General features: G+C 42.2%; 1 protein-coding gene across 1 annotated transcript in view; it reads left to right on the plus strand.

Annotated features, from left to right (window-relative positions):
• The first annotated feature begins 2,938 nt into the window (after positions 1–2,938).
• The window catches only part of LOC120033690 (ATP-binding cassette sub-family B member 6, mitochondrial-like), a 29,004-nt gene continuing 9,399 nt past the window's right edge, over positions 2,939–22,543 (plus strand). The window contains exons 1-13 of the mRNA XM_038980126.1: positions 2,939–3,124; positions 4,369–4,896; positions 6,807–6,950; positions 8,457–8,646; positions 8,889–8,981; positions 12,979–13,171; positions 15,143–15,264; positions 15,520–15,629; positions 15,885–15,950; positions 18,733–18,858; positions 19,635–19,711; positions 19,976–20,039; positions 20,661–20,746. Coding sequence (XP_038836054.1) covers positions 4,381–4,896; positions 6,807–6,950; positions 8,457–8,646; positions 8,889–8,981; positions 12,979–13,171; positions 15,143–15,264; positions 15,520–15,629; positions 15,885–15,950; positions 18,733–18,858; positions 19,635–19,711; positions 19,976–20,039; positions 20,661–20,746 — 1,787 coding nt within the window. The 5' untranslated portion in view covers positions 2,939–3,124; positions 4,369–4,380. The remainder of the gene's footprint in view (positions 3,125–4,368; positions 4,897–6,806; positions 6,951–8,456; positions 8,647–8,888; positions 8,982–12,978; positions 13,172–15,142; positions 15,265–15,519; positions 15,630–15,884; positions 15,951–18,732; positions 18,859–19,634; positions 19,712–19,975; positions 20,040–20,660; positions 20,747–22,543) is intronic.

Here is a 22,543-nt window from a genome sequence, read left to right on the forward strand (position 1 = left end):
TAAGAAAGAGACAGCCTTCTGATGAAATTGGCACTTCTCTGGCTTGACAAACAGGTGGTTAGCCATGGGGGAAAAAAGAAAAAAAGAAAAAGGGGGTTAGCCAGGAGGCGTTCCAGTACTGCTTGAACATGAGTGATGTGATCCTTCAGGGTAGCTGAGTAGATCAGGATGTCATCTATATACATGACCATGGGGGGGAAAAAAGGTGAAAAAACTCTAGATAACCTTTACATCACACACAAAAACACATACAAATCTCTCCCCCGCCCTCCATTTGGCAAATATGGCCACAACTAATCTCAGCAAAAAAAGAAATGTCCCTTTTTCAGGACCCTGTCTTTCATAGATATTTCGTAAAAATCCAAATAACTTCACAGACATTCATTGTAAAGGATTTAAACACTGTTTCCCATGCTTGTTCAATGAACCATAAACAATTACAGATTTTTCTATTGTGTTATTGACTGTACGTTTGTTTATCCCATGTGTAACTCTGTGTTGTTTTTGTCGTACTGCTTTGCTTTGTCTTGGCCAGGTCGCAGTTGTAAATGAGAACTTGTTCTCAACTGGCCTACCTGGTTAAATAAAGGTGAAATAAATTTGTTTTATGCAGTGCATCTCCTTTTTTATTACATTTTTAATTTCACCTTTATTTAACCAGGTAGGCCAGTTGAGAACAAGTTCTCATTTACAACTGCAACCTGGTCAAGCTGTTAGTGTCTTAACAACCGTTCCACAGGTGCATGTTCATTAATTGTTTATGGTTCATTGAACAAGCATGGGAAACCGTGTTTAAACCCTTTACAATGAAGATCTGTGAAGTTATCTGGATTTTTACAAATTATCTTTAGAAAGACAGGTTCCTGAAAAAGGGACGTTTCTCTTTTTGCTGAGTTTAGTACACTGTGTACAGTCGTGGCCAAAAGTTTTGAGAATGACACAAATATTAATTTCCACAAAGTTTGCTGCTTCAGTGTCTTTAGATATTTTTGTCAGATGTCACTATGGAATACTGAAGTATAATTACAAGCATTTCATAAGTGTCAAAGGCTTTTATTGACAATTAAATGAAGTTGATGCAAAGAGTCAATATTTGCAGTGTTGACCCTTCTTTTTCAAGACCTCTGCAATCCGCCCTGGCATGCTGTCAATTAACTTCTGGGCCAAATCCTGACTGATGGCAGCCCATTCTTGCATCATCAATGCTTGGAGTTTGTCAGAATTTGTGGGGTTTTGTTTGTAAACTCGCCTCTTGAGGATTGACCACAAGTTCTCAATGGGATTAAGGTCTGGGGAGTTTCCTGGCCATGGACCCAAAATATTGATGTTTTGTTCCCCGAGCCACTTAGTTATCACTTTTGCCTTATTTGTAAGGTGCTGGAAAAGGCATTGTTCGTCACCATACTGTTCCTGGATGGTATGGAGAAGTTGCTCTCAAAGGATGTGTTGATACCATTCTTTAGTCATGGCTGTGTTCTTAAGCAAAATTGTGAGTGAGCCCACTCCCTTGACTGAGAAGCAACCCCACACATGAATGGTCTCAGGATGCTTTACTGTTGGCATGACACAAGACTGATGGTAGCGCTCACCTTGTCTTCTCCGGACAAGCTTTTTTCCGGATGCCCCAAACAATCGGAAAAGGGATTCATCAGAGAAAATGACTTTACCCCAGTCCTCAGCAGTCCAATCCCTGTACCTTTTGCAGAGTATCAGTCTGTCCCTGATGTTTTTCCTGGAGAGAAGTGGATTCATTGCTGCCCTTCTTGACACCAGGCCATCCTGCAAAAGTCTTCGCCTCACTGTGCGTGCAGATGCACTCACACCTGCCTGCTGCCATTCCTGAGCAAGCTCTGTACTGGTGGTGCCCCGATCCCGCAGCTGAATCAACTTTAGGAGACCATCCTGGCGCTTGCTGGACTTTCTTGGTCGCCCTGAAGCCTTCTTCACAACAATTGAACCACTCTCCTTGAAGTTCTTGATGATCCGATAAATGGTTGATTTAGGTGCAATCTTACTGGCAGCAATATACTTGCCTGTGAAGCACTTTTTTGTGCAAAGCAAGTAACCATGTTTGACAGAGGAAGAACAATGATTCCAAGCACCACCTTCCTTTTGAAGCTTCCAGTCTGTTATTCGAACTCAATCAGCATGACAGAGTGATCTCCAGCCTTGTCCTCGTCAACACTCACACCTGTGTTAACGAGAGAATCACTGACATGATGTCAGCTGGTCCTTTTGTGACAGGGCTGAAATGCAGTGGAAATGTTTTTGGGGGAATTCAGTTCATTGGCAAGGCAAAGAGGGACTTTGCAATTAATTGCAATTCATCTGATCACTCTTTATAACATTCTGGAGTATATGCAAATTGCCATCATACAAACTGAGGCAGCAGATTTAGCAGCAGCAGAAAATGTATATTTGTGTCATTCTCAAAACTTTTGCCCACGACCGTATATAGCGAAGTTATCGCTACTAATTATCTATTTATTATTACTTTTATTATTACATGCTATTACTTTTCTATTATTTCTCTATTTCTTTCTCAATTAATTGTTGGGGGGGGCATAAGTAAACATTTAACTGTTTTTCTGCACCTGTTGTTTACAATGCATGTGACAAATACAATATGATTTGTAATGCATTGAAAATTCTACTCCTTTTGATATGAATTATCAAATGTATTTTCTTATCCATCTTATTTTTCTGTAGCTAAGATAGTCGTATATTGACTGACTGCATACTGTTGGCCTATTCCTGTCTGTAGGCTATGACGAGACCCAGCGTTGATGGCATGTTTGTGTGAGGTATGATGTCTTTGCATATACTGTCATCTACTGGCCATATATGAGATTGCGTAACATTATATTTGAACATGCGTGTGAGCCAGGGGGCGCCAGGACCCGGTTCAGGCAGTAGTGTTTTGTAAGAAAATGTCGATTGCCGAGTCATGGAATACGTCGCTCCACGCATGCCGCAAGAAGAATAAGGACAATTTACAAGTGGATACAACAAGATGAGCATTATTGTTATTTTTGACTTGTAAAATCTCTTTGCGTTAAACGGGTTATTTGTTGGGAGCTTCAATTCACTAAATTGCTTTCCAGCACCAGCTTGTCTTGAGAATGTGAGTGTTGTATTAAAAGCAACAGATCTACGCTTGCTAATGTAGATAGCTAGCTATCTTGATAGGTCAGACAGATAACGCCACAAAAAAAAAAATGTATTTTTTTTATTTAACTAGGCAAGTCTCACATGGTAGTTAGAGAAAAACTCTACTACTAAGGTTATTCTGACGCTCTGTTTTTGTTGTCACATTGTTTAAATATGCTCTGTCTGTCAAAGAGCGGGCCACCAAGAAAAACACGCTAAACAATGCCACTGGAGCAAATGCATCTTGATGTCCATGATAATATCCGTAGTGCTCAAGAAATGATTCCAGGAGATCAACAACACCTGAAGCATTTGTTTAGAAAGTTCAATATCATATGACAACAAAAACATAAACAATGGAGTAATAGGGGTTAATAGTTTTGGGCAGGTTATGATAAGGTACAGTTCTTTCATTAAGATACGTTATATACATCCAAATGAATCATTTCATTAGCTGAAATTACAATGTGCACTCTGACCTTTCTGAACTGGAGCTTGTGAGGGCTTCTTTCCGACATACCAAACTACTCCATTGTACATTAGCCATCTGTCGGCATACCACTGTAACCTAATTCTATTATGATATTTTGAATGAATATCAGTTGATGAAATGTGATGTGTTAAGTGCCTTGACTGAATCAGAATTAGTTCACCGCTTTTAGGAGCCATGACTGAAGCACTAACCATATTGTAAAGTTCACAGCCCGATATAGCAGGGTTGGCCTGGATCTCTTAGGCCTATTAGGTCTGTGGAATGATTATACACTAGGAAGAGATGCTTGCTGTGTTTTACTTCAAAGTACAACACACACGCTTCAAGGAGATTCAATCTGCTCTTAACCCTGATACATTAAGTAGGGTATAGCATGTTTGTTCTGCAAAATAATGAACAGGTGTTCATTGTGTTGACTAACTTAACTCCACCAGCAGCGATCTGAAGTCATGAATGGAAGAAGTTAGACTAGTTCAATTTCATCATGAATAGCAGTTTAGAGTAGGATACAAATAGGATCCGGTGAAAATACTGCAGAGAATGTCTTTTTGAAAACTAATTTCATGCAGTCAACTGTATGATTTCCTTTGCCTGTCCTGCCTTTTTAAAGTCTCTTAACATCCATGCGGACCAGGTTGATGATCTTGAGCCCTATGTGTAGGCTTAATGTGGTGGTAATATGTCTGTTATAGTGAATACTCTCTTACCCTTCCCTGTCTCCCCAGCTCCCAGCCACCATGGTAGTAGTGCAAAGCTACTGTGAAGCCAGCGCTTCCATCTCTGAAGCCTGGCTGGAGGGCGGCATCTCGCCCTGCTTCTACTTCACCCTGGTGCCCACCGTCCTGCTTACCCTCTCCTCCTTCTTCGGCACCTTCCACTGCGTCTGCTACCGCCGCTACGGCACCGAGATGGAGCCCAAGTTCGTTCCGCGCTCGCGCCTCTATGACCTCCAACTGGCAGTCTCCCTGCTCCTCCTGCTGCAGTTCCTGGGGGGGCTGGTTTGGAGGGCGGCCGGAGGAGGGGAGCTCCCTGGCTACGTGGTGCTGTACGGCCTCCTGTCCATGCTGGGCTGGGCCTGGGCCGTGGCCCTGCTAAGGCTGGAGAGGAAGAGGGTGCTGGTGAGGGACCGGACTCGTGGCCACAGCACGGTGCTACTGCTCTTCTGGGCTATGGCATTTTCAGCGGAGAACCTGGCCTTCGTCTCCTGGGCCAGCCCCTACTGGTGGTGGGGCCTGGAGAACACACAGCAGCAGGTGAGAGAGGACCAGTGGTATTGTTGAGGGTTTAACATTATAGAATGTCCCCAATAGAGCTGACGTGACTCCTCCCTCTACATATCACTCAAAGAGACACGTCTGTTCTACATAATGTATTTCTATCTGAATGTTTCAAAACCTTGCCTACTGAACGTAGCACTGGGGTCTGTTCAGGAGGGTGTAGCGTTAGAGGACCTTCCAATAGAAATGTATTTGTGTAGAATGAACATGTTTAACTGTCAGGTTAAGTTGGAAATGGTGTTAGATCTGTTCCTTGCATTTCTGTCTGCATCGTTCAATCGTTTCACCTCTTTGAATGAACCCCACAGCTCAACCCTCAGTGAGGATAAACTGCCATCTCACTCCCTAGTTTCATAGAGGTTGTTAAAACGTTGGCATATAATGTTACTGGCTATTAGTATTAAACTTAACATTGAGTTTTAACACTCCATTACACAAGTGTAATAGTGGGCTTTCTAAAAAGTAAGTTAGTCTACCCATAGGGTGTGATACTGTATCTGCGTAAATGAGACACATAGGCTAGGTTTAATGTTTCTTATGTTTCGTGAATCCCATTTCGTAATGACTGTTGTGATTGTAAAAAAACAAATATATATATATATATTACAAAGCATTTTCTCACAAGAAGACTGCTAAAATAGAAACTGGCATTCTAACTATGACACAGCAGTGGAAGGGGGTGGAACCATTATGATTAGTCAGCTATGAGGAACTCTAGAAGTGCTGAGTCATTGCCCCATCTTTCCATTCTAGGTCCCTCTCCCTCTGGCCACGCCCCCAAATATACATTTTGTAACCTATCAGATCACGCCTTTTCTTAGTCCCTCCCTGTGTCTGTCATTGGTTGTCCCACTCAGCTACTGATATGTCTCCCAGTTGCATTCAGAATGCATTAGTTGAACACATCTTCCTTAGCTTTTTACCAAGCTTTCACCATCTTAGTTCTTCCAATGGGTTGTTATACCACAAAGTATATGACACAGTCCACTGTTTACTTTGTGTCATAATGTGTACAGTAGTTTACTTTGTATAGTCAGTCTGACTGTAACCACTGACTCACCTCTTCTCTAATCCTGAATGTAATCCAACAACTCCTGAGTAAATTACTTTTGAATGATAACCTCGGCCTCACATTGAAGTTGGGGCAGCAGGTAGCCTAACGTTTAACAGCGTTGGGCCAGTAACCGAAAGGTCGCTGGTTTGAATCCCAGAGCAGACTAGGTGACAAATCTGCCGATGTGCCTTTGAGCAAGGCACTTAACCATAATTGTTCCTGTAAATCGCTCTGGATAAGAGTGTCTGCTAAATGACTAAAATGTAAATGGTATGTGTTGAATGGAGTATTGAAATATGTTTTTTTCTGTGTTTTATGCAGCTTGTCAGTCAGCACTTAAAGAAATACTACACTCCCATTTTTTTTTAAATTTTGATGGCTGACATGCACCATTTGGGATTGTATTAACAGTCCCATTGGGATTGAATTATCAATGGACAACATACTAAAATATAGTTTATGAGTGCAAGATTCCTTTAAAGAGTCAATCTACAATTGCTACATCCATTTTTGGACTAATGATATATACCCATTGAGTCTTGAAGATTATAAGTTATATATGCCTCATGAGCTTAGTTCAACCGCCACACCCCATGAGAACATAACATATGAGCTTGTTTTACTTTTAATGTTTCGAAAATTGTAAATGTAAACAAACAGTGTATAACCTTAAAAGATGGTTAAAACTGTCATTTTGATACCATGGATGGTCAGTCCTTGCATCCGTAGCTCTGTCTATGTATTTGAGTGGTTCCATTTCTCCAGGTCAAAGCTGCAGATTGCCCCTTTAAAGGTTCAGTCATGACTTAGCATTTTTCATTCATTACCTCAGGTGGAATTTTCTCTGTGGTTGATGCGCTACGTCGGCACGGGCACACTCTTCTTCCTGGGCCTGAAGGCCCCGGGATTACCACGGAGACCGTACATGCTCCTGATCAACGAGGACGAACGTGACGTGGAGGGCGGCACTGGCCAGGTAATCTAGTAATCAAATCAAATGTTATTTGTCACATGCGCCGAATACAACAGGTATAGATAGACCTTACCGTGAAATGCTTACTTACAAGCCCTTAACCAACAATGCAGTTTTTACAAACGACTGAAGGTACCACGTTCATCTGTATAAACAATAGTACACAAGTATAAACACCATGGGACCACGCAGCCATCATACCACTCAGGAAGGAGACGCGTTCTGTCTCCTAGAGATGAACGTACTTTGGTGCGAAAAGTGCAAATCAATCCCAGAACAACAGCAAAAGACCTTGTGAAGATGCTGGAGGAAACAGGTACAAAAGTACTTTGCTGCAGGAGGGACTGGTGCACTTCACAAAATAGATGGCATCATGAGGCAGGAAAATTATGTGGATATATTGAAGCAACATCTCAAGGCATCAGTCAGGAAATTAAAGCTTGGTCACAAATGGGTCTTCCAAATGGACAATGACCCCAAGCATACTTCCAAAGTTGTGGCTTAAGGACAACAAAGTCAAGGTGGCCATCACAAATCCCTGACCTTGTCCTGGCACCACACTGCCAGGTCTCTGACCTCCTCCCTATAGGCTGTCTCGTCAGTAATCAGGCCTACCACCGTTGTGTCGACATCAAACTTAATGATGGTGTTGGAGTCATGCTTGGCCACAAAGACACTTGCCAGTTAGTTCACACATGCTCTGAGTATACTTCCTGGTAATCTTTCTGGGGCCGCGGCCTTGAGAATGTTGACCTGTTTAAAGGTCTTGCTCACATCGGCTACGGAGAGCGTGATCACGCAGTCATCCGGAACAGCTGGTGCTCTCATGCATGCTTTAGTGTTGCTTGCCTCGAACCGAGCATAAACGGCATTTAGCCTGTATGGTAGGCTTGCGTCATTGGGCAGCTCACGGCTGGGTTTCCCTTTTGTAATCCATAGTAGGTTGCAAGCCCTGCCACATCCGATGAGCGTAAGAAGCCGGTGTAGTAGGATTCTATCTTAATCCTGTATTGACGCTTTGCCTTTTTGATAGTTTGTCTGAGTGCATATCAGGATTTCTTATATAAGCGTCTGAATTAGTGTCCCGCTCCTTGAAAATAGCAGCTCCATGGCTTCTGGTTGGGATATGTACGTACGGTCACTGTGGGGATGTCATCTTTGTACTTATTGATGAAGCCGATGACTGAGGTGGTATATTCCTCAATGCCATTGGATGAATCCCGGAACATATTCCAGTCTGTGCTAGCAAAACAGTCCTGTAGCTTAGCATCCGCTTCGTCTAACCACTTCAGTATTGAGCGAGTCACTGGTACTTCCTGCTTTAGTTTTTGCTTGTAAGCAGGAGTCTGCTGGTTGCACAGGTGACATGCTGGTAAAAATTAGGTCAAACCGATTTAAGTTTGCCTGCATTATAGTCCCCGGCCACAACCCTTTTTGTTGTTGTTTATTGTCTCTGTCTGTATTTATTAAGTTCATAATAACCCCCTAATATCTCTATCTGTACCCCAGCTCCTGTTGGATGGGGCAGAGGAATCCCAGTCTACCTGGCAGGACTTTGGGCAGAAGGTGCGTCTGCTGGTGCCCTACATGTGGCCCAGAGGCAGCATGCTGTTACAGGGCCTGGTGCTCCTCTGCCTGTGCCTGCTGGGTCTGGAGAGGGTCATCAATGTCTTTGTGCCCATCTACTACAAGAACATTGGTGAGAGAGCATCCCTCGTTTCGTAACATCTCCCCTATATCCAGCTTTTATCTGGATGCCATTTTTAAATTCCTACTTGTTGCTGTCACGGCCTTATTGGTTGCGTTGCAGGTTGTCTTTATTGGTGCTGCGCTGCACATTCTCAGAAGTATTTTGTGATATCATTGAGGCTGACATGATAATCTACCCAGAAAAACTGCAGAAAAGATGACCTGGGATTGTCAACCCTCTTTCTGTCACAGTGAATGAGCTGACTGATGGAAGCAGCTGGAAGACCTTGGCCACCACTGTGTGTATCTACGTCTTGCTCAAGTTCCTGCAAGGTGGAGGGGCAGGTGAGTGCGGGGCTTTAAAGTGCGACCAATTTGGTCAATAATATTTTGCTTTGTGACTAGGTTTTGTTTTGGGAGCTCTGTACGAGCATGAAAAAAATCTCCCAGATAATTGTTGTAATGAATTACTACAGCAAAATCGGCTTGCTTCTAGCCCAACCAGGTCAAAAGATCTGGCCCATATTACCGCTGCAATATTTTACCTTCCTATAGCGGATAGTTGGGACCACATTTTACATTCATAAACCATGTTGTGGGCCATTCTAAAACTACTCGCAAACCATTTGTTGACACTTTGTTCAGTCATGTTACTGCATTGGCTAGCTAGCTAACAACCTGGTAACTTGACCAGTATATCCAAACATTTGGGGGCACAGAAAGAAAGGAAAAGGGATCTCTTCTTCAGGAGATCAATGAATATAGCAATGAATGAGAGATCTTGCATGTCATTATCACAAACCTGACTTTTTAAAGAGACAGTGTAAAATGTTTTATCTTATGCATCTCAAACAATATAGTGTAATTGCAGACCTTAATTCGGGGCGTTTCCTGATGTGGTCATTCCTTGATATCAGGAAGCATCCATTGGTGCCTGTCATTGGTCAATTCTGATGTCATGCGATGGATGGTTTCTCAACACGTGATTTGTTTACATAGCAGGTTAGGATAATTAGCGTGGCAGGTTAGGTGAATTAGCGTGGCAGGTTAGGTGAATTAGCGTGGCAGGTTAGGTGAATTAGCGTGGCAGGTTAGGTGAATTAGCATGGCAGGTTAGGTGAATTAGCGTGGCAGGTTAGGATAATTAGCGTGGCAGGTTAGGTGAATTAGCGTGGCAGGTTAGGTGAATTAGCGTGGCAGGTTAGGTGAATTAGTGTGGCAGGTTAGGTGAATTAGCATGGCAGGTTAGGTGAATTAGCGTGGCAGGTTAGGTGAATTAGCATGGCAGGTTAGGTGAATTAGCGTGGCATGTTAGGATAATTAGCGTGGCAGGTTAGGTGAATTAGCGTGGCAGGTTAGGTGAATTAGCGTGGCAGGTTAGGTGAATTAGTGTGGCAGGTTAGGTGAATTAGCATGGCAGGTTAGGTGAATTAGCGTGGCAGATTAGGATAATTAGCGTGGCAGGTTAGGTGAATTAGCGTGGCAGGTTAGGTGAATTAGCGTGGCAGGTTAGGTGAATTAGCATGGCAGGTTAGGATAATTAGCGTGGCAGGTTAGGTGAATTAGCGTGGCAGGTTAGGATAATTAGCGTGGCAGGTTAGGATAATTAGCGTGGCAGGTTAGGATAATTAGCGTGGCAGGTTAGGATAATTAGCGTGGCAGGTTAGGTGAATTAGCGTGGCAGGTTAGGTGAATTAGCGTGGCAGGTTAGGTGAATTAGCGTGGCAGGTTAGGTGAATTAGCGTGGCAGGTTAGGTGAATTAGCGTGGCAGGTTAGGTGAAATAGCGTGGCAGGTTGGGAGAAGGTTAAAGTTAGGAAAAGGGTTAGGCTACAATGCTACAGTTGTCAACAACTGTTGTCCCCGACGTGAAAGAAAAGGCCACGGACCAATGGCAAGCATCAGTGGGTGTAACTTGATATCGAGAAACGCCTATATTAAAAAAACACCCATAATTGCTGTCTGCAATTACACCCTTGTCTCTCAGTAGGAAAATTGTGCTTTTACACAATGTAGAAGCCTAATATTCCACAAATTACTGTAATTTCAATGACGTTTCAACGTATCAACGTTTTAGCTTTTATAATAAACTAATGTATTTGCAGTGTTACATATTAGTTTCTAAGGCACAACATGAGCTACAATATATATATATATATGTATGTATGTGTGTATATACACTGCTCAAAAAAATAAAGGGAACACTTAAACAACACAATGTAACTCCAAGTCAATCACACTTCTGTGAAATCAAACTGTCCACTTAGGAAGCAACACTGATTGACAATAAATTTCACATGCTGTTGTGCAAATGGAATAGACAAAAGGTGGAAATTATAGGCAATTAGCAAGACACCCCCAATAAAGGAATGGTTCTGCAGGTGGTGACCACAGACCACTTTTCAGTTCCTATGCTTCCTGGCTGATGTTTTGGTCACTTTTGAATGCTGGCGGTGCTTTCACTCTAGTGGTAGCATGAGACGGAGTCTACAACCCACACAAGTGGCTCAGGTAGTGCAGTTCATCCAGGATGGCACATCAATGCGAGCTGTGGCAAAAAGGTTTGCTGTGTCTGTCAGCGTAGTGTCCAGAGCATGGAGGCGCTACCAGGAGACAGGCCAGTACATCAGGAGACGTGGAGGAGGCCGTAGGAGGGCAACAACCCAGCAGCAGGACCGCTACCTCCGCCTTTGTGCAAGGAGATGCACTGCCAGAGCCCTGCAAAATGACCTCCAGCAGGCCACAAATGTGCATGTGTCTGCTCAAACGGTCAGAAACAGACTCCATGAGGGTGGTATGAGGGCCCGACGTCCACAAGTGGGGGTTGTGCTTACAGCCCAACACCGTGCAGGACGTTTGGCATTTGCCAGAGAACACCAAGATTGGCAAATTCGCCACTGGCGCCCTGTGCTCTTCACAGATGAAAGCAGGTTCACACTGAGCACATGTGACAGACGTGACAGAGTCTGGAGATGCCGTGGAGAACGTTCTGCTGCCTGCAACATCCTCCAGCATGACCGGTTTGGCGGTGGGTCAGTCATGGTGTGGGGTGGCATTTCTTTGTGGGGCCGCACAGCCCTCCATGTGCTCGCCAGAGGTAGCCTGACTGCCATTAGGTACCGAGATGAGATCCTCAGACCCCTTGTGAGACCATATGCTGACACATGCACATTTGTGGCCTGCTGGAGGTCATTTTGCAGGGCTCTGGCAGTGCACCTCCTTGCACAAAGGCGGAGGTAGCGGTCCTGCTGCTGGGTTGTTGCCCTCCTACGGCCTCCTCCACGTCTCCTGATGTACTGGCCTGTCTCCTGGTAGCGCCTCCATGCTCTGGACACTACGCTGACAGACACAGCAAACCTTTTTGCCACAGCTCGCATTGATGTGCCATCCTGGATGAACTGCACTACCTGAGCCACTTGTGTGGGTTGTAGACTCCGTCTCATGCTACCACTAGAGTGAAAGCACCGCCAGCATTCAAAAGTGACCAAAACATCAGCCAGGAAGCATAGGAACTGAGAAGTGGTCTGTGGTCACCACCTGCAGAACCATTCCTTTATTGGGGGTGTCTTGCTAATTGCCTATAATTTCCACCTTTTGTCTATTCCATTTGCACAACAGCATGTGAAATTTATTGTCAATCAGTGTTGCTTCCTAAGTGGACAGTTTGATTTCACAGAAGTGTGATTCACTTGGAGTTACATTGTGTTGTTTAAGTGTTCCCTTTATTTTTTTGAGCAGTGTATATATATGTGTATGAAGACTTACAGAAAACGTTTGACCTCTGTCATTGCCAACAAAGGGTATATAACAAAGTATTGAGATAAACTTTTGTTATTGACCAAATACTTATTTTCCACCATAATTTGCAAATAAATTCATAAAAAATCCTACAATGTGATTTTCTGGATTTATTTTTCTCATTTTGTCTGTCATAGTTGAAGTGTACCTATGATGAAAATTACAGGCCTCTCTCATCTTTTTAAGTGGGAGAACTTGCACAATTGGTGGCTGACTAAATACTTTTTTGCCCCACTGTATATGTCTATATATGTGTGTGTGTGTGTGTGTGTGTATGTATATATATATATATATATATATATATATATATATATATATATTAATTTAGAGCCCTGGGTGAGTGTGAATTTCACCTCCATATTGTCTTTCTCTGCTACACCCATTCATTCCTTGGACTCCTTGAGTACTGTTATTTTAATTCTGTCTTTTGTTCCCTCGCTCTCTATATCTCCTCTCTCCTTCTCCCCAACCCCACTCTTACCCCCCCCCCCCCCCCCCGCCCTCTCTCTTTCTCTCTTCTTTCCTGTACCTCACTCTCTCCCTAGGTGCGTCCGGCTTCATCAGTAACCTGCGCTCCTTCCTGTGGATCTGCGTGCAGCAGTACACCAACCGGGTGGTGCAGGTGCGTCTGTTCGGCCACTTACACTCACTGTCTCTGCGCTGGCACCTGGGCCGACGCACCGGGGACGTCCTGCGTAGCATTGACCGCGGCACTTCCTCCATCAACAGCCTGCTCAGGTGGGTTTCCTAATAATAAATTGTGTACGTGCGTGGCTTTCTGATCCACGCGTCTACATTTCTTTAAAGGTACCTGTCACCAACAGATGCATATCTCTATTCCCAGTCTTGGCCTATTGAATTTATTTCAAGTGACTGATTAGCTTAATGAACTGTAACTCAGTAAAATCTTTTAAATTGTTGCATGTTGCGTTTTTATATTTTTGTTCAGTGTATATACTGTACAGTGCCTTCAGAAAGTATTGACACTCGTTGACTTTTTTTTAAACAAATTAATTAAAAATGAAAAGCTGAAATGTCTTGAGTCAATAAGTATTCAACGACTTTGTTATGGCAAACCTAAATAAGTTCACGAGAAAAAATTCTCTTAACAAAAACATTTTAAAAAGCTGACATTGAATATCCCTTTGAGCATGGTGAAGTTAGTAATTATACTTTGGATGTTGTATTAATACTCCAAGTCAATACAAAGATACAGGTGTCCTAACCCAGTTGCCGGAGAGGAAGGAAACCGCTCAGGGATTTCACCATGAAGCCAATGGTGACTTTAAAACAGTTACAGAGTTTAATGGCTATGACAGGAGAAAACTGAGGATGGATCAACATTGTAGTTACTCCACTATACTAACCTAATTGACAGAGTGAAATGAAGGAAGCCTGTACATTGTAAAAATATTCTAAAACATGCATGTTTGCAGTAAAGCACTAAAGTAAAAGTGGTCCCGTGTGGCTCAGTTGGTAGAGCATGGCGCTTGCAACGCCAGGGATGTGGGTTCATTACCCACGGGGGGACCAGGATGAATATGTATGAACTTTCCCATTTGTAAGTCGCTCTGGATAAGAGCGTCTGCTAAATGACTTAAATGTAAATGTAAAACTGCAACAACAACAAAATTGGCAAGAAATGTACTTTATGTCCTGAATACAAAGCGTTATGTTTGAGGAAAATCCAAGACAACACATCACCTAGTGCCACTGCATCATGTTATGGGTATGCTTGTAATCGGCAAAGACTAGGGAGTACAATTTTTTTTTTTATGGAATGGCGCTAAGCACAGGCAAAATCCCAGAGGAAAACATGGTTCTTTCTGCTTTCCACCAGACACTGGGAGATGAATTCCCCTTTCAGCAGGACAATAACCTAAAACACAAAGCCAAAATCTAAACTGGAGTTGCTTACCAAGACGACATTGAATGTTTCTGAGTGGCCTATTTATAGGTTTTGTCATCATTCGGGGTTGAAGAATAATGCGCAAATTATTGTACAATCCAGGTGAACAAAGCTCTTAGAGACTTACCCAGAAAGACTCACAGATGTAATTGCTGCCACAGGGGATTCTAACATGTACATGTATTGACTCAGGGTGTGAATACTTATGTAAATAAGATTTCTGTATTTCATTTTCTGTAAATTTGCAAAAAAACGTTGGCACTTTGTCATTATGGGGTATTTTGTGTGCATTTTTAGATGGGTGAGAACAAAAAAACATATTTAACCCATTTTGAATTCAAGCTGTAACGCATCAAAATGTGGAATAAGTCAAGGGGTATGAATACTTTCTGAATGCACTGTTATTTATATCTATAATTTTTAATTAAAAAATTTACATATTTTTTGGAGCCGCGGCAACAATTTAGCAGTGGCGGCTCACTGCTGCTACATGAATATAGGGGAAACACTGGACATACATGATCTTGGTTTGATCTTGGTGTGATTACTTTATCCTCAAAGCTTAGAGAGACTGCTTCCTCAGGGGTTTACTCAATTGTCAAAAAGAACGATTAATCTGTTCTCCTATCCACCTTAAAATTGAGTCAACATTCCATTTCTTCCATCACTACCAACCAATGTGATGTGACCCAACTTTGATCCCCCTGTAGTATGTCTCAGTTTTTTAGTGTCATCCTAACCTCTGGACGGTCTGTGTGTTAATTCAGAGGTAAACCTGGCCTCCCTCTCTCTCTCCACAGCTATATTGTATTCAGCATCTTCCCCACCATCGCAGATATTGTTATCTCCATCATCTACTTCATCACCTACTTCAACGCCTGGTTCGGACTCATCGTATTCGTCTGTATGTTCCTCTACCTCAGTGAGTACAAGGCCTCCTTTCCAGTGCTAATTTAGTTATTTTGATAAAGTAACAATCATCCGATCTGAGTCAAATATGTGAAATACTTTCAAATGACTTGACCTGCACCAATGGAATAGTCCCAAAAGTGTAAATTAAATCAACTCCAAGCTAAATCAATCATGCCTACTTTAAATTATTTTACATATGCATTCGACTGAGGTCTGGTAATGCCAATGTAATATTTCGTAATGGTCCATCAATATATCTCTTCAGCCCTTACCATCATCATCACGGAATGGAGGACCAAGTACAGGCGAGACATGAACACCCAGGACAACAACGCAAAGACCAGGGCGGTGGACTCCCTGCTCAACTTTGAGACGGTACCGAGATGCCTTTGACCTCAATAGTTGGATTGTGTTCATTAGGGCACGTAACAGAACATTTTTAAAAACATTATTGAACGGAAAACGGAAAAAGTCCAGGTAGTCCCACCCAGTTTGTCTGTTTGATGCCAAATGGACACAATCCAGAACCCCCACCTGCCATGGTGGCACATGAAGATTCCCTCAAACATATTGCATTTTTGCAGCTTCAGATTTGCTTCATGGCTGCGATTTGTAATGCTTTTCTAACAGGTGAAGTACTACAACGCAGAGAATTACGAGGTGAACCGTTTTGAGGACGCTATTGTGAAGTATCAGGTAATCCAGGCTATAGATGTAAAACTCTGAAGAGTTGAAAATATAGATATGTGTAAAGTTACACCAGAGTGTTTGCTTTGGTTATTCAGGTGAATTCCAGTTCCACGTTTTATTTGTCACATGCACAGTCCCAAGTCCCCAGTGAAAATCGGCTTTTCATTTATATGACTTTATATGAGTTTTATTGACAAATGTCAATAATAAAAAATAAGGTCAGCCAAAGCAAAAACCTGATAAAAATGAATTTATATGAATGCTGTAAGTTACAGAAGTTGTTAATTGGGAAATGAATATCCAACTAGTCAGTGACAACTGTGGAGTTTGTGACAGCAACTATGTACGCTTATTACAGTATTGTAGACACTTTGTCCTGGGATTTCCTATGATCTTCTATGTAGAAGAACCCCTTACCTTCTAACGACTTGTGTGGCCTGTGAGTGTTCGTGGGAGTCTCAGCTTTTCCTATACTGTATAGCTTTTAATAGTTTGTAGCTCAAACCATTCGGACTCTACAGATGTTTAAAAAACCCTGCCCTGTCCCCTTCGAGATCCACCCTCGTCTCACAAATACCGCTCTACCTCAACCCCCGTTAATCACAGACTATGGATGCAGAAGAAATAGACAAATCCAATGTTACAACCCAGAAGTCTGTAGCGCAAACACACAATCTATAAAATGAATTAGAAATTAAAGTCCGAAATCACACCTTCATTACGGTGGGGCTCATTGTGTTAACCCAGCAGTGTAGTATTCAATATCAAAAAAGTATAACTAATAAGAAAATGTTTTATAATTACACAAGAAATAAGAGCGGAATCTGTATACAGAGTACATTTACAGTATTCAGGGATACTGGAGTATATGAGGTAGATATTCACATGTAGGCAGGGATTAGGAGAAAGTGACTGGTAGCAGGATAAATAATAATAATAGTAAACAGGATGGCAGAAGCATGTGGGTGTGCGTGGTGTGTGTGCAAGAGTGTCAGTAGGTGTGACAGGGGGGTGCCTTCAGAAAGTATTCATACCCCTTGACTTATTCCACATCTTGTTTTAACAGTCTGAATTCAAAATGGATTAAATATATTTTTTTCTCACCCATCTACACACAATACCCCATAATGAGTGAAAATGTGTCTTGAGACATTTTTGCAAATGTATTTAAAATGAAATACAGAAATATAACACTTATGTAAATATTTACACTCAGGAGTCAATACTTTGTAGGAGCACTTTTGGCAGTGATTACAGCTGAGAGTCTTTCTGGGTAGGTCTCTAAGAACTTTCCACACCTGGATTGTGCAACATTTGCCCATTTTTATTCTTATAAAAATGATTTTAGCTCAGTCAAATTGGTTGTTGATCATTGCTAGACAACCATTTTCAGGTCTTGCCTTAGATTTTAAAGTAGATTTAAGTCAAAACTGTAACTCAGCCACTCAGGAACATGTACTGTCTTCTTGGTCAGCAACTTCAGTGTAGATTTGACTTTGTGTTTTAGGTTATTGTCCTGCTGAAAGATGAATTCATCTCCCCAGTGTCTGGTGGAAAGCAGACTTAACCAGGTTTTCCTCAATGATTTTGCCTGTGCTTAGTTCCATTCTGTAAAAAAAAATATTCTGAAAAAATCCCCAGTCCTTAATGATTACAAGCATACCCATAACATGATGCAGCCACCACTATGCTTGAAAATATGGAGAGTTACAGTACTCAGTTAATTGCTTTGATAACATTTCTTGCATTATTACTTTAGTGCCTTGTTGGAAACAGGATGCATGTTTTGGAATATTTGTATTCTGTACAGGCTTCCTTCTTTTCACTCTGTCAAGTAGGTTAGTATTGTGGAGTAACTACAATGTTGTCCATCCTCAGCTTTCTTCTATCATAGCCATGTAACTGTTTTAAAGTCACCATTGGCCTCATGGTGAAATCCCTGAGTGGTTTCCTTCCTCTCCGGCAACTGAGTTAGGAAGGATGCCTGTATTTTTTTAGTGACTTGGTGTATTGATACACCATCCAAAGTGTAGCTCACCATGCTCAAAGGGATATTCAATGTTTGCGTTTTTTTTTTAATCTATCAATCTCCCTGGTCATTGTGGTTGAATCTGTGTTTGAAGTTCACTGCTTGACTGAGGGACCTTAAAATTATCTGTATGTGTGGGGTACAGAGATGAGGTAGTCGTTCAAAAATCACGTTAAACACTTATTGCATACATAGAGGGTCCGTGCAACTAATGTGACTTTTGAAGCACATTTTTACTCCTTAACTTATTTAGACTTGCCATTACAAAGGGGTTAAATACTTATTGACGCAAGAAATTTCAACTTTTCATTTTTAAATCATTTGTAAAATTATAATCGAAATTGAATCCATTTTAAATTCAGGCTGTAACACAACAAAAAAGCTATATTACGTGTAAACAGGGCTAAAAAGTGACTGGTAGCAGAAATATTTAAATAGTTATGGACAAATACTAATGATAATATATACATGTAAACAGCCATAACAGTGACCAGTAGCAGGATAAATAGATAAATATGAAATGTGTTTGACCACCTCAGAAGCATAGTTAAATAGAGCTTTCCATCATTAATGATGTTTTAGGATTTTAGAACTGCAACCAGCAGACATTTCTTTAGCTTTTGTATCTCTATTTTCCTGGTTCTAGGTCTGTTCAGCAGTGCAAACAGACAGCACAAACAGATCTGGGACCAGACTATAACTCTTTTGATTGCAATGTTGCATTTATGGCCTTTGTCTGTCTGTTCCCTCCCGTCCTAGATCTCAGAATGGAAGACACAAGCCTCTCTGGCCTTCCTGAACCAGACACAGAACCTGATCATCGGTTCAGGCCTACTGGCCGGGTCACTGCTCTGTGCCTACTTTGTCCAGGAGGGCAAGTTTAAGGTACTGAGCTCGGAGCCCTTACTAGCTTAAAGGGAAAGTTGAGTATTTTATAAATTAATGTTAGATGGTTCCTCAGCTTGACAATAATCTATGAGCCAGGACTGTAATCTATAATCCATGTTTGGTTTTTGTTAAATAACCACTTTCAGGGTGAGAAACAATTGAACATGAAATTGTGAAATACTGGAGTTCCCCGTTAAAGGCCTAGATACTCATTCTACTACCCTTTTCACACTATCGAGCCGACCGAAAACAAACTGCCCTGGCTCTTTTCACATTGTCCTTATCGGCACGGTTCCAGCAACTATGGTAAATGTCTGGATGTGTAACCTGACCAGTGCAGCTTGGTTTGGCTCAGAAGTGTGAAAAGCCCTCTTGACCCACCTCAAACTCTCTCCACTCATCCACTTTTCTCTCCTCTATGCTAGGGCTATGTTGTTTTCGACTCTGTCCTACATTAGATTAGAAAATGTTATTGTACTCTAATTGGGAAATTATTTGTAACTTGCCTAGCCGACAAAAGCTATCAATACAAATGCACAACAGACTACTGTATGTATGTTTTCATGCATGTTTGAACATGTGCTAAAAAACTTCCCTTTGACACAGTGTTGTGGTATTACATGTTTTTCTCAGTAATACATGTGGTGTATGAAGTATACATTCAAGTCAGCTGCTGTGAACTTTAGCCTGGTTAAACCAAACTGAACGAAGTGAAACAATAGTGAGCCAAGTGTTCAGTCTGGTTTAACCAGGCTAATGCACTCTATCTCCAGGTTGGAGACTTTGTCCTCTTCGGCACCTACATCATCCAGCTCTACACCCCTCTCAACTGGTTTGGAACCTACTACAGGTGAGAGGTGTTATGGGCTGGGTTTCAATTCTACTTCGTGTCATCCTTCCCTAGTTTCTTTTATGTCTATCACCTACAGCTAAAAGGACTGGATAGGTTTCCACCATATTGCTTCCACATGTCTTACTAGATCAAGAAAGAAACAAATGAAGCTATACTATTGACACAGATCTATGAAAGGCATTGTTTATAGCAGCATGTACTACAGTACCCATAATGCACAACAGGTGATCTTTATAATACATACGTCCTCATCCTCCACAGAATGATCCAGAGCTCCTTTATCGACATGGAGAGCATGTTTAAGCTCTTTACAGAGGAAGAGGAGGTAATTTTGAAATTGGTTATCAATGACCAGCTTTTTGGTGTATATGGGAGATTCTCAATTGGAAAAGCCTGTCCTCTCCTCCACTCCTCTGTGACCGGAAACCGATAAGTGATCGAGAAGTGCCAATTCGTAAGTAGGTAGTCTTCTCGCATCCTCGATTACCAACTTCGACAGAGAATGTACAATAGTGTCCTCGTGGCAGGTAGCAAGGAAGTGTTTTAAAATCCCTTTGAATCAGATTTTGTTTTCTCGGAGGAGAAAAGCATGTACACATTTAAAAACAATACACTACTTATCCTTTTATCTATAAAATGTCTTGCACCACTATAATATTTAGTTTTTTATCACTTTACACATTTATTTTTCTGTACGCATCATTTTCCTGATGATGCGTGAGTGGAGAAAGAGAGTCTCATTTCATGAAAGCTTATTTGTTTCCATGTTCCTTCTCCTCGCCACCTCTTTCAACGTTTTTCAAATGAGGCGAGGATAGAAGAGAGGAGGCAGGAGGCAAGCAAAACCAATCGAGATTCTCCCTATGTCAGAATCTGATCTTTGCATTTATTTTTGGGAAATGTACTTTTTGTCGTTTTTATGTGCTTTATCTTGATTTCTCTTCAGGTGAAGGATGCGGTGAACGCAGGGAACCTTCTCTATAAACTGGGAAAAGTGGAGTTTGAGAATGTGTACTTTAACTACACTGACGGGTAAGTCCTAAGATTTAAAAAATGTATATTCAGGTCTCGTTTGGACTGATGTGTAGTCTATACACAGAGACTGATTCAGAAACAGTTTGATGAATAATCATAGTTGTGGTAGTACCAGCGTTCTCCTTTGAACGGGGACGTAGGTCTGGGTGCCTTGTAAGGATCCGACGGCGAGTGGGTAATCTACCTTTACAATCGGTCCTATTAGCCAACAATCAATCATTGGATAATAAAATAGACAAACTATGAGCACGTATATCGTACCAATGGGACATTAAAAACTGTAATATCGGCCTCCCGGGTGGCGCAGTGGTCTAAGGCACTGCATCGCAGTGCTAGCTGTGCCACCAGAGACTCTGGGTTCGAGCCCAGGCTCTGTCGCAGCCGGCCGCGACCGGGAGGTCCATTGGGCGACCCCCAATTGGCCTAGCGTCGCCCGGGTTAGGGAGGGTTTGGCCTGGTTGGGTTGTGTTTAGGAGGACGCATGGCTCTCGACCTTCGTCTCTCCCGAGTCCGTACTGGAGTTGTAGCGATGAGACAAGACAGTAACAATTGGATACCACGAAAAAGGGGATTACATTTTTTTTTTTACTGTAATATCTTATGTTTCACCAAGTCGTGGCTGAACGATGACATGAATAACATACAGCTGGTGGGTTTTACACTTTTTCGGCAGAATAGATCAGCCGCCTCTGGTAAGACAAGGGGTGGCGGTCTATGTATATTTTTAAACAACAGCTGGTGCATGAAATCTAAGGAAGTCTCAAGGTTTGGCTCTCCTGAGGTAGAGTATATCATGATAAGCTGTTGACCACATTATTTACCAAGAGAGTTTATCTATATTTTTCTTAATGTCTATTTACCACCACAAACCGATGCTGGCACCAAGACCGCACTCAATGAGCTGGCCATAAGCAAACAGGAAAATACTCATCCAGAGGTGGCGCTCCTAGTGGCCGGGGACTTACTTAAATCCGTTTTACCTCATTTCTACCAGCATGTTAAATGTGCAACCAGAGGGTTTTTCCCTCTGGCCACCTTTACTCCACACACAGAGACACGTACAAAGCTCTCCCTCGCCCTCCATTTGGCAAATCTGACTATAATTATATCCTCCTGATTCCTGCTGACAAGCAAAAACTAAAGCACCAGTGACTCGGTCAATAAAAAAGTGGTCAGATGAAGCAGATGCTGCGCTACAGGACTGTTTTGCTAGCACAGACTGGAATATGTTTCGGGATTCTTCCGATGGCATTGAGGAATACACCACATCAGTCACTGGCTTCATCAATAAGTGCAATGATGATGTCGTCCCCACAGTGACTGTACGTACATACCTCAACCAGAAGCCATGGATTACATCTAAAGGGTAGAGCTGCCGCTTTCAAGGAGCGGGACTCTAACCCGGAAGCTATTGTTGCCTTATAAGAAATCCGAACCATCAAACAGGCAAAGCGTCAATACAGGACTAAGATTGAATCGTACGCTGGTTACGACGCTCGTTGGATGTGGCAGGGCTTGCAAACTATTACAGACTACAAAGGGGAGCACAGCCACGAGCTGCCCAGTGACACAAGCCTACCAGACGAGCTAAATAACTTATATGCTCGTTTCGAGGCAAGTAACACTGAAACAAGCATGAGCGTATCAGCTGTTCCGGACGACTGTGATCACGCTCTCCATAGCCAATGTGAGTAAGACCTTTAAAGAGGTCTTAATCTGTTTTGGCCGCAGGACGTGTACTCCAAGCATGCGCTGACCAACTGGCTAGTGTCTTCACTGACATTTTCAACCTGT

The sequence above is a fragment of the Salvelinus namaycush genome, chromosome 40, assembly GCF_016432855.1.
Source record: "Salvelinus namaycush isolate Seneca chromosome 40, SaNama_1.0, whole genome shotgun sequence".
Classification (NCBI taxonomy): Eukaryota; Metazoa; Chordata; class Actinopteri; order Salmoniformes; family Salmonidae; genus Salvelinus; species Salvelinus namaycush.